Genomic DNA, 13,115 nt, shown 5'->3' with positions numbered 1-13,115 from the left:
GACTCATAAGGACTCCTAATTCATACCAGATACTGTTCCAGGATTTTTTCTAGGAGGGAAACCGACTCACAGGAGATTCAATCCCATTTGACCAATCATTTCGGTCTTTTAATGCACAAAATTACTGATTAAATGACTAGTTAATTCACTTTAACAACCATTTGACTGTCACTGAAGTGTATGATCAAAAATTAAGGTATTTGGATATTGGATAATCTAATTCTCTAATATGGGATTAAAAATAATACAATAGTCACAGCTGGTTGTTTTCCATTCCTAAAATGTGTTGGTTATAATAAACAGCTACGACAAGAAACCAGAACCTATATGAGACAATCATTTTAACAGGCTAATCATGCTTCCATTTGCAGAAAATCTACCTTTTAAAATGTCAACCAGAATGTGTTCTGTTCTCTATTAAATGGTGAGCTCTTCATTTAAAACACATCTCGCCCTCACAAAAACAAGAGGGCTGTATAAGTAGACACAGCTTTATATGAGTGGAAGACAGTGAAGTTCCCACAATAAACACTATCACTGTGATCCACTGAAGAGTATTTCCTAAGTGCTACATCTATGGCCGTGGTCATCAACTAGAGATGATTTTGCCTCCAAGGGCCTATTTGGCAATGTCTGGAGACATTTTTCATTTTCAGGACTGGGAGGCTGGTACTACTGGCATCTAATAGGTAAGGCCAGGGATGCTGCTAAACATTCTACGATGTACAGGACAGGCCCCCAAACCAAAGAATTAACTAACCCAAAATATCAATAGTGCTGAGGTTGAGAAACCCTGGTCTATAGCAAGGTACAGACAGAAAGGCAATGTTTAAGACAAAACTCCTGCCACTGACAAATGTGTGATCTACTTAGGTGGGTTAAGACAAAAAATAAAAATGATCTCACTGTATGATATACAAGTGCTAATTACAAGGTGTTTACTATGTGTGCCTTGAACTGTATCAAGCGCTATAGAAGGAAAAGCCATTGTTGGGTTCTACAGCAGAGCAACCTTCAAGTTAGTAGCAAGGTGGATGTGTGTTGAATCTTGAAAGATTTGGATGGGCAAACAGAAAAGGATATTTTAGGAGGAGGGTAGGAGGGAGGCAGAAATCCAGAGAGGAGAAAGGGTAGTATCTTTCCAGGGCAGTAAATAACCAGCTCAGCTATAGCAGTGTTTGTGCGAAAGGGTAACCTTAAGAAAAAACTGATTTCACCTGTCATGTGTGATCACGTGGTGGATAGAGTTCTGGCTTTGCCATGTCTTAGCTGGGCAGACATGAGCGTGTGAGCTGTAAAATAGGGATAGCTCTTACCTTTTAGTTGTCACTGTAAAAATTAGGTACTCTAAAATGTCTGCCACATAGTAGTGCTCAAAGGATGGTCAGCTGCTAGAACCAACATTAAGAAAGACAAATGGAACTTGAACTTCAAAGAAATGCTAGAGGAGTTATTGGAATTCAGTGGATAAGGTAAGGACTGGATAAAAATAATGCTTTAGATTAACCTGAATCTAGGTAGATGGTTTATAGGTGGTCACTGCATTGATTTTTCTGGATAGCTAACATTTTTCAAAGTATAAGTTTTTAAACTTGATCTTTTTTTCCCACAAAAATTTAGGCTCAATTGAAAACAGGTCCCCTGTTTGTGTGTCCTCTTTGTTATATCCTCAGAACAGTACCTGGCACACAGTAGATGACCAATAAGCTATTGTCCAAGTCCAGCCATAAGTAAAAAGGGCCAAGACTATGGTGGTGTCAGAGTGGGAAGATAGGGACATTCGCAGACTTCCAAAAGCAATATTGATAGAATTTGGCAATTTGAGGATAGGGGAACAGCTCTGAAAATGCAAAAGTGACAGGAGATTGGTGGAATCATTTCACAGTTAAGTTGGAAAAGATGGAGATCTGAGGAAAAATGAATTGTATTTTGGATCCATGACATTATGGGGAATAGGCCAGTGAAATGCAGAACTGAAACTTGACACAAGTTTTGGAGTAATTTAGCTAGAGGGGATTGCTGAGATTAGCAAAGTAAATGAGGTTTCTCAAGAAAGATGAAGGGCCTATTCTCCCACTATTATGAGAGCAGAAACTAAAGCTAAGATCTCCTTTGTATAATAAAAGTGTTACTTCAAAATTAAGTGAAAGATCGTTTTTGAGGGTTTTGAGTGGAATCACAAACCAGCTACTCGAAAGCTAATTTACCTGTAGAGACTGCTTTCTTTGGACCTTCAATAAACTTTGGGCTGTTTTAAACTTACTCAAAGTCATTGTCAACATTAAACAATCAAAAGCTACATACAAATTCTTATTCTTTAATCCTCTTGAAAACCAGGCAGATTTGTCAACCTCAGCCTACGGCACAATTGGGTGGAGCTGGGCACCTATTGCCGCCTTTAAATGACTCCAGTTTACCTCTGCATTTGATTCTTTCAGCTGTGTGATCCACCTGGCCCCTGTAGGTATCTGAGTTTGCAGTTCTTGGTCTAGTGGTACCATGTCAGTACACTGATAGTACAAACTGTAACGATGAGCACTTAGTGCCAGGCACTGTTTTAAGCATGCCACAGAGATCATTCACTATTTGAGGGAGTTACAATTATTAAACCATATTACAGATGAGAAAACTGAGACATAGAGGTTAAAGGACCTGTCTGAAAAGTTAAAAAAAAAAAAAAAAGGACTGCCTGAATGAAGGTCAACAACCAGCAAGTGGTAAAAAGTCAGACTTACATGTGCAGTTACCCAAATAGTATTCAATTTAAATGGTCATAAGTTACTCTATATGAACCTGAGTCTTTTTCTAAAAGAAAGCCTGTGCTCTTCTGTACGTACACACAGACATACACACCCTATGTGACTTTGGCTAGCTGAGTATCTTCTTCCTTCTTCGACCTGTGCAAAGTTGGCCTAAGGTGAACTCAGTTTCATCCCTTCCCACAAAGCATGGTCTTGCATGGTGAGGAGGGTGAGTCATAGTGGTAAGGAGATGTCCACACATTTATCTCTAGAAAACATACAGTGCATAGATAAGACTAACTTCAAGAAACATATGTTCTAACTGGAGATATGTAACATGCTCAAAAGTTTTTAAGGACATTTAAAAAGAAACATGTGGGTGGGTATAAATAGAAGTTGTAGAACATATCCAAGGCTGAAAGGCTGAGGGGACACGAGATCAAAATAAGGAGAGCCAGGAAAACCACTTGGAAGTGTTTCAGTTAGGGTTTGGAAGTGTGCACATGAAGATGTCCATATGAAGGGAACAGAGGTTTCCTAAAGGTCACACCAGGCACTCTGGGTTCCCTCCTAAAATATCAGCGGACATTAAAGTTTGCTTGACTGAAGAAACATCCAGTGGAATAAGCATGGAACAGAATGAAAGAATGTGAAAGTTCAGAAAGGACATCTGACTACACTGGAAAAAGTGAGAAAAGGATTAGGAAAAAAGGATCAGGGTTCTAAAAGATCTTGATGAATGAAAGCATATAATTATAAAGTAGACATGAATTAGGGGGAAAAAACCCACACCAGTTGAGTCAAAATGACAGTGGAATAAACAAAGTATTAAAATCAAGAACAAAAAATTCCCTCATAAAAAAAATTCACGCATAACTATCAGAGATAACGAAAACATTTTTTCCCCTTTCTGACAACACATTTGGGAAATGTGAAATCAGAGGTATAAGAAGCTGGTTGATTAAATTAAAAGAACACATACATCTGGAAAAGAAGTACTATAATAGGAGAGAAATGATAGAGAATTACTCTTTGTCACACATTGACCCTAGAAAAATCCATTAATTTTCTGTGTAGCTATTTTAACACAATCCTTTTTTAACACTGTATCACAGATGACATATAACAGAGCAATCATGAGTCAGGCAATGAACCTCAATTTTCTCCTAAGTCTTTGCTAGATGCTGGGGAAAAAGAAAACCAGTATTTGTTAAATGCCCACTTTGTGCTATGTATTACTACAGGCCTTTGACTGCTTTATTTCATTTAATCATCACTATAACTGTGTAAGGTGGGCACAATAAACTTAAAAAAAATCTTTTTTGAGGTATAGTTGATTTACAGTGTTGTGTTATCTCTGCTGTACAGCAAAGTGACTCCATTTTACACATATGTATTCTTTTTTATATTCTTTTTCATTACCGTTTATCCCAGGATATTGAATGTAGTTCCCTGTGGGCACAATAAACATTTTAAAGATGAATGTGAAGGTTGGAGAGACGAAATAATTTGCCCAAGTCCACAGAGCTGGTAGGTGGCAGAGCTGGTCCTCAAATATTACTCCTCTCAAGCTGGAATAAAGCTTTTCTGGGTTAAAATCTGGTTCTGCTCCATACCAGCTTTGTGGCCTAATTAACCTCTGGATTTCACTCTTCTGCAATACAGGAAGACAAAACCACTTCTCAAAGGGTTATTTTGTGGAAATTAGTTTATTCATTTGTTCATCTATCAAATGACGGACCACAGAACAAGGAAGTGAAGAAATGAGGGAGGGGGTAACCTTAGAACAAAGTCAATAGCTCTAAAGTTGTGATGAAGTAAAGAAGATTGCTAGCATAGCAGCATTAAAGCAGATGAGCTGGATGGGCAGGGGTCAAAGTACAGTGCTTGAAGGAGAGTTTTCAGAGGTGGTATGGACTTTGATGTCAACATGAAGGAGATGACCACAGGAGGGGGTGGCTAAGGATGTGAAAGGTAGGGATGGGGGAAGAGAACCTTGGAGGCAAGGAAGTTGTGAAACTGAAAAAGAATGAGCAACGCATGCAAAGTATCTAGAACTCAGGTGATCCTTATAAAATGCTAATCCTGAAAAGTAAAAAATTAGACATAGCAAACATATTTCTTGTCTGCATATTAAAAAGGATGAAAGCGAGAAACCTGCCTGAGTGGCAGGCAGTGGACAGGAACACATATTTGACGCTATAGAAATGCATCGAGAAGGCGAATAGTGCAATTCCCCACCCAGGCTCTTAGGTATTATGTCCTGATATGACTCCCTTACACTTTAAATACTTCTGCTTGAAGGTACTTAAGTGTTCCGTTACTGCTTTTGTAAGAGTAAATAAAATCGTGAAGAGTAAAAAAAGCTGAATTAAGTACAACAGGAAACAGTTAACAGTATGCAACAATGGTATGTTATTTTAAGAATATTAAGCATCCTCCTTACAACTTTATTTATATTATTAATTCACTTAGCAGTTCCTTTCCTGTTTTAAAATACAGGAACATATCCAATCCACGTTGAATGATATCTATTATCATCTGTTGATAATGATTATCTGTTATCAGGTTATTGGGATTCCAGTTAAAGAGACTTTACTTATAGAGAAAAAAATAAGTAATTTTAATAATTAAAAAAAAAAGTACAACAGGAAATGTTAACAAAACTTTCCAGGCAATATTTATTATAAATAAATATCTATGCCTCGGCAGTTCCTTCTACCTTGGTTCTTCCCACAGCAAACACCACCTTATGAGATATCTTCTCTTTCCTTCCTACGTAAAATCATCACCCCCTGCCCCCCGCCATTATCACACACTCTCTCTTTTTCACATCATTTATTAACACTGGGTACACTTACATTTCTTTGTTCATTGTCTTTCACCATTCTCTCTCCCAACTATGAGTTGAGACTTTCTTTCATTGTTTTACCTCTAATTCCTAGAACAGACTTGGGCACACAGAAGCTCATAAAAGTTACATTAAAAAAAATCTACTTTAATAACTCTTCAAGGTCTTAAGTACTCAATAAAAAGAATGGTTTCCCATTTTTACATTTAGAAAAGAAATTATGAACCAAGGTTAAAGTGAAGAAAATAAAATTTCTAGTTCACTGTTTTTTCCTTGTTAACACCTCTAAAGATCAATGTTTAGCTAAAAAAAAATTAACGCTTATTTATTTCCTTTAGGGCTTACAGCCTATGTGTTCCTTAAATCCAATTTGCTGAGCTTCACAGTTCTGTGAAATGTACTATGTCCATTGTAATCACAACTCACCACCTTCTAACCACCACAGATGGAGAAAGTGTTGAAAAGAATTTTTCCAAGCTGCCATATTCGATTGAATACTTTGGGGTACAGAGGGAGAGGAGGAGGAGAGCATATTATTTCTTTACTGACATGGACTTTATTGTTACTTATACTCAAGTTTTTAAATAACAAAAATAGAAGACATTTTGAATCAGAGTACATCTCAAAGCAAAACATTAAAATGGTGGTCCCATTACTCTTGAACCTAGATACTGGCTAAAATGGATTTTATGTACTTTTAAGGTGAACAAGTACAAGTGGTCTATTTAGTAAAAAAGGTTAAATGTCTGTCAGCAGATCTAAAATTTCAGAGGCAATATTTTATTTCAAAAGTAATAAATAATACGGTCACATATTAACTGGTGAGAGTTACAATGATAGAAACCCTTAAAATTCTTATAAAAAAAACTAGAATTATTTCACAGTTAGTCTTGCCCACATTTCTCATGACTGTATGTTTTCTGGTGATCTATTAATCCAAATTAAAAATTAAATACATATTAACTTACCAACAGTGATATAACTTCAAGGCTGAGAAAAAGCACTAATCACAAAGAATTTCAATTAAACGTTCATCTAACAGTACAGAAAGAGATGTTATCGAGAGAAGTCCTAATTATAAATCAGATAGCTGTGTATCTGTTTAAAGACTAACATACACCTAGCTTCACCAAAACACTTCCGAAAACAACTACACATACCTATTTTGTTCAAGACATAATATGAAACTTAAAATAATTCCTCTACTTTAAAAAAAGCGTGAATCCTAAGAAAGGTTCATAGCATCTCATTAACAAAGCAAAAATGTTAACCTGAAATGGTTCATCTATTTTGGTCTTCAGTTACAAATAAAAAGTCACTAACAATTTATTATAATAATTCTATGAACAATTGGAAACATTATTATCAGGAAAAAAATTTTGTCAATGGAAAAAAATCACTGATTCAATGAGCATTTGATCATTTTATTAACAAAATATTGGCAAGAATTACATCCCTCTCTGGTGAAACTTTTCAAATAATTTTATGTGGAGGGCCTTGAGATGTATCAATTACAAAACATTTTTGTAAACGAAAGCATTTTTTAAATGTACAAATACAAACCAGTACTTTATACAAGCTACAAAGGTTGTCAATTAATGTAAAAAATAATTTGTTTCAACTGAATATAAGGCATGTTCAGTTTCTGTAATTTTGCAGAATTATTTTTTTTGCTTTGTTGGAGACTTTTCTCTTCGCCGGTCCTGATGTTTCTTTGATTCTCTGGATTGTTCAGAGTATCGGCTAGATTTTTCCCATCGCCCCTCAGAACCATTCTGATACCTATCTTCATCACTTCTAGAGGCTGAATGTTTTTTATCCTTTTCTCTTGACTTGGACCTATCCTTTCTTCTAAAATTCTCACTGTCCTTATTTCGGTATTTGTGCTCATTTTCAGAGAAGGAATTTCTTCTCTCTCCTCTTTTCTTTCTGGGATCCCCAAGATTATGTTCCAAATCCATGTACATTTCTTGGTCTCTGTCTTTCATGGCTCTGCTGTAGCTGTTTCGCTCAGAAGGAAGCCCTCTGTCTGACGTGTACTTTGTTACGGGATCTCTTGAATCTCTGTCTCTGGGTTTCTCTGACCTCCTTTCTCTCTCGGTCCTCGCTTCCTGCTGCCGTTGCTCTGGTCTCCTTTCTTCTTGTTTCCTCTCATTCGTGTGTTGTTTCCTGATCAATTTATTTACTTCTTTCCTTCTGTGGTTCCCTTGCCCCTTCTTTCTTACATCTTTATCTGCATGTGTAAAATGAAATATAGCTTTCATTTTAGTCTTAATTTCACAACTGAAAAATCACACTTATTGATGCATTATAGGTTTACTAATTCAGACAAACTGGATGCAGAGCCAAATCGATTGAATGCAAAGTCTGATGACAACATTATACAAATAGTGTAATTTTTAAGAATATACAATATATTAACTGAAGTACTGCTTTGACCCTTAACTCAAAAGAGTAAACAAGAACTTTAAATAAACTATAGCAAATGTAAAAGTTTTAATGAAGTGACTGAAGTGGTACATTTCCACTCACAAATTTTATCCAAAACATAAATTCCAGCCCACATGCATTATGTCATATGAAATATTATGTCAGATCTCGTACATAATTAAAATGCAATGATCATACATGCCAGCAACATCACTTCCTAAAAGGTGGGCTGAGCGGGATGACTGGGTTTGTGTAATGATATGAATATGTATTTTTCAAATGAAAACCTCTGCCTACAGAAATGATAGTCCTGCTCTCAGAGAAGTACTAACTGTACTAGCAAAGAGAAGCTATATTGAGATATCATCATAGGCTTTATGAGAGCCACAAAGGCTTGATTTCTGAGAAAACTCTTCTAAGAAGGCCTTGAAACTTTTAATTTTATTGATATGATCACAAATATAAATATTAATTACAATGAAATATCTTACCATTTTAAGCTATAAAACACATTCAATCACTATATCTGTGTTATTTAGTTTGGGTACATAATCAAGGGTACTGAGATGACCACAATTTCTGTCAAATTCATATGAATACATAACAAAAAGAAGAAAATATAGTGGAAAGTTGCCTACCCTTGTCCTACCTCCACCCAAACGTCAGTGTACCAGCCTGTTTCTCCTGCCAAATGCCTACCCCTGGCACAGTCAGTTGGTTTGCCACTAAGGACCTATTTCTCTGGTTCCTATCAAGCAGCTCAGCTGAGCCGCAGCTACCCAAGCAGAAACCATCTGGCTCTGTGCGGAATCGACATCTCTCTGACCCTGGTGTATGCCACTCTTGGTACTTCTTGACACTAAAACCTGAGCCCCATAATAATATGCACTCTTCTCTCTCTTTGGTGTTTGCTTTAAAATTTTCTAATTTGGGGTAAGTTCATATTGCTTTTATGCTATTTAATATTTTACTGATAAAACTGAAAGCTCTCTACTGAAACAGTATGATGAGGCAAATTAATTCTGAATCAGCAAGCTTCCTTATTGCAGCAGTTCATGCTGTGTTATCATCTGTTCTCAAAACAGATACCATGAAATAACAAATTCTTTAGAGGTGAATGGTAAATGAACAATGTTAGTGTATTTCAATTCAAGAATAAAATTTCCTGTGAGCAAATGGAATCTTGCTCTAATAATATAAAACACTGAAAGTCCCCTAATTCTGCATGCCACTTAGTATGTAAAACACTTTGAAGTGAAACAAGCATGTAAAGACTAGCCTTCCAACCTACTAATAAGGCTGTGGGGAAAAGTGCTGCCTCTCTGAAATACGCATTAAAAGATACAAGAAATGACATGCATTTTGGACAATCAGACTATCTCTTATTCAAACTAAGATACTATGATGAAAGAAAGCAGAATTGGCCCTGGGGAAAACAACATAGACCTTTTCAGAAAATGGCATATTTGAAAAAATCCTTTACTATAGCACTTCCCCTTCCCAAGGAGGACGGAGAAAATTGTGAAAGACTAGTGATGCTGCTGAAAACAACTAGAAATGCCAGATAAAATTTTAACATCTTCTGTTGAAAGGCACTAAAGATCTGGAGCAACTTAAGATGCTATGAGGAAGTGCTCAAAAAAAGGGATGCGAGTACGTCAAAAGAACACTGGAGTCAACTTGAAGGAACTCCTAATTGCCAAAGTTGAAATGATCTGAACAAGAAAATAAATGATAGCATTGGACTTTAACCCATAGAATAAGATAAATATTCATGAGTCCACACTGATATAAATATATAGTTGAATTAATAAATAAATGGAGGAGGGCACAACTCTTTCTTACAGGAGAAATTCAATTACCAAATGTGGAAAAAACGAGACAAACAGGAAAACCACCATTTGGCAAACACTACAGTAGTAAGTGTTGCAGATAAGATCCACAGATGGATGTGAAAATAGAAGACTGAAAGTTAGAGGAGAAAGAGGAGATTTGCATAGTATTGAATTACCTCCCTACAAGACATTAATTTATAAAGAAAAACAGTTTCCATGAAAAAACCCAATAGATACCACCTTAACCAAGTGATCAAACTTAATGTCACCAATATCAATATTATCAACAACTCCTCAATAAGGCACAGTAAGAACAACACATTGTTTCTATGGTATTCTGGCCAAAAATGAATAAACTCATTCTAATCATGAGAAAACATCAGACAGATCTCCATACTGTGGGACATTTTACAGAATAAGTGACCAGAGGACTTAAAAAGGGTCAAAGCCATTCAAAACAAGGAAAGCCTGAGAAGAACTACCACAGGTTGTAGAAGATTAAAGAGAAATACAATTAAACGCAAGGAGGACCCTGGAAAAACAAAAAGCACATTAGTGGGAAAACTGGTGAAATTCAAATAAGACCTGTTGTTTGGTGAATAGTATCTTCCTGATGTTAATCTCCTGGTTTTGATAAGTGAACTACAGTTATGGAAGATGCTAACATTAGCGGAAGTTGGGTGAAGACTATATGGAAATTCTCTGTACTATTTTTGCAACTTTCTTATAAGTCAAAAATTAGTTCAAGATAAAAAGTAAAAAATAAGGACACCAGAGAGCTGGCAAAAAAAAAAAAAAAAAAATGAGGACTAGAAGGGCCAAGACTCAAGAGAAGGTAGAACCCTAGAGAGGTAAGGTAATGTCACTTTCTCCCTGCGAGTATCTGCTGATTCAGGGCTGCTGCTGAGGGACATAGACCAGCAGAGCTCTGGCAGCCTTGCAGGGCTCGAGAGATAAGAACAGGACTAGTTACTTGCAATACATACATGTAACAAAAGATACATATCTGAAATACATAAAGGCACTTACAAATCAACAGAAAAGCCAACTTAATGAAAAGGGGGGGGAGGAGGCAAAAAATCTGAACAGCCACTTAACAAAAAGAAAATATCCAAATGGCCAATAATACAGAAAACGATGCTCAACTTCACTACTGATCAAGGAAATGCAAGTTAAAGCCACAATGAAGTACCATTACACACCCACCAAAATGGCTAAAATGAAAAAGACAGTCAGTTAAAGTGTTAGTGAAGATGGGAGCTATGGGAACTCTCATACATGGCTGGTGGGAGTGTAAACTAGAATAACCACTTGGAAAGCTGTTTGGCAGTATCCACACACACCCTAGAACCCAGTGATTCCACCTCTAGGTACATATCCAACAGAAATGTGCATATATATATATATATATATGTCGCCAAAAGATATGTACAAGAGCATTGATGGCAACACTATTTATAAATTTAAATTTCCATTGAGTAAAAAGGACAAATGTTAAATATACTGTGGAATACCGGCATAGTGAAAACCTATACAGCAATGAGAATGAACTATAACTAAATGCAATAGTGCGGACGTATCTCACAAACATAAAGTTGAAAGATAAACCAAACATAAAGGAGTTCATAATACATAATTCTCAAGTTAAAAGCAGGCAAAACTAATTTATAGAATTACAAATCAGAACAGGAGCTGCCATGAGGCAGTGGATGGGAGGAGTGGTAGTAAGTACAAGAGGGAAAAAGGAAGATTTCTGGGGTACTGGTCGTCCTCGTTCTGGGTCTTGGCTACACGGATGTGGTCTGTTTATGAAAATTTATACAGCTATTCACTTAAAATGTGTGCACTGAATGTGTGGTATGCGTCAATTACTAATATAAAACTTCACTATTAAAAGTAAAAAATCAAAATTTCTTTAAAATATAACCATCAGGAAAGCTCCTGTAAACTAGATTACAGACATTATGAATGGCATTTCAGTCAGCACTCAAATAAATATTTGCCAATGGAATATCTTCATTTCGTTGAAGAGGATTCCAAAAGATAATCTTAGCATTATAAATGCTGAATTCAGTATAGACTGCAACAGTGATAGATGATCATTTATATTATTAACTGTGGCTTTTAAACAACTGAACTCTAAAATAAATAAGCAATCAAATTATTCTCTTCCCTGGTAAACACCACCAGCAATACACTTGTTAGAAAAGAGCACGATCAACTATACATGAGTTTCAGTACCTGAGGCTGAGCTCTGACTACTGGCGGATGAAGAAGCACTTCCTCCACTAGAAGACTCTGAACTGCTGTCGCTGCTGTCCGAATCAGAGGCAGAGGAGTCAGACTCAGAGGAGTCAGACTCAGAGGAGGAAGAGGAGGGGGAGGATTTATTTGGCTCAACATCTGGTTTTTGTGCCACGATGACCTTTGGTATATTTTTGAGATGCTCACGCAATTCATCCCTAATTAGAAACATAATCTCTGTTAGATTCTGCCTTGAAGGAAACTGTGAAATAATTTTGTAAGCTGAATAAAATTCTGATAATAATTCTTACGTTAAACCTCCAAGACCTATAGAAGTAAAGAAGTTGATGGCAAACCGAGTGTTTCTTGGGTTATCTCGGGGTAATAATCCTTCAAAGAATGGCTGTAGAGTTCTAAAAAAGAAAAAGAAAAATGAACAAAAGAGGACAGATTGCTTAAATATAAAAAGGCAAAATCGATATATAGTCATTTTTTAGATTTTCTATATATTAAATTAGTAAATGAAATACAAGCAAGTGATTTAAAAATCATTTATCTGGTCAGGCTGCATGCTATCTAAATGAGTAGGGTCAAGTCATAATTTACTAAAATTAATATCTAGGGATTTCCCTGGCAGTCCAGTGGTTAGCACTCAGCACTTTCACTGCCATGGGCCCTGGTCGGGGAACTAAGATCCCACAAGCCGCGAGGAGTGGTCAAAAAAAAAAAAAATTAAATTGATTTCTAGAATTATACAAGAGGAGGTTTTTAAAAAACTTTCTTGGGCTTCCCTGGTGGCGCACTGGTTGAGAGTCCGCCTGCCGATGCAGGGGACACGGGTTCGTGCCCCGGTCCGGGAAGATCCCACATGCTGCGGAGCGGCTGGGCCCGTGAGCCATGGCCGCTGAGCCTGCGCGTCCGGAGCCTGTGCTCCGCAACGGGAGAGGCCACAACAGTGAGAGGCCCGCACCGCAAAAAAAAAAAAAAAAAAACTTTCTTATACACACACAACAC

General features: G+C 36.7%; 1 protein-coding gene across 1 annotated transcript in view; it reads right to left on the bottom strand.

Moving 5' to 3' along the window:
• Positions 1-5,335: 5,335 nt before the first annotated feature.
• Positions 5,336-13,115, bottom strand: part of CWC22 (CWC22 spliceosome associated protein homolog) — a 64,700-nt gene continuing 56,920 nt past the window's right edge. The window contains exons 18-20 of the mRNA XM_081241572.1: positions 12,413-12,514; positions 12,099-12,319; positions 5,336-7,825 (exon numbers count right to left, since the gene is read on the bottom strand). Of these exons, the coding sequence (XP_081097698.1) occupies positions 7,254-7,825; positions 12,099-12,319; positions 12,413-12,514 (895 nt within the window). The 3' untranslated portion in view covers positions 5,336-7,253. The remainder of the gene's footprint in view (positions 7,826-12,098; positions 12,320-12,412; positions 12,515-13,115) is intronic.

The sequence above is a fragment of the Mesoplodon bidens genome (genome assembly GCF_964165515.1).
Source record: "Mesoplodon bidens genome assembly, chromosome: 8".
NCBI classification, from domain to species: domain Eukaryota; kingdom Metazoa; phylum Chordata; class Mammalia; order Artiodactyla; family Ziphiidae; genus Mesoplodon; species Mesoplodon bidens.
The sequence above is the reverse complement of the archived record's forward strand: the minus strand, read 5'-3'. Positions and strand labels throughout refer to the sequence as shown.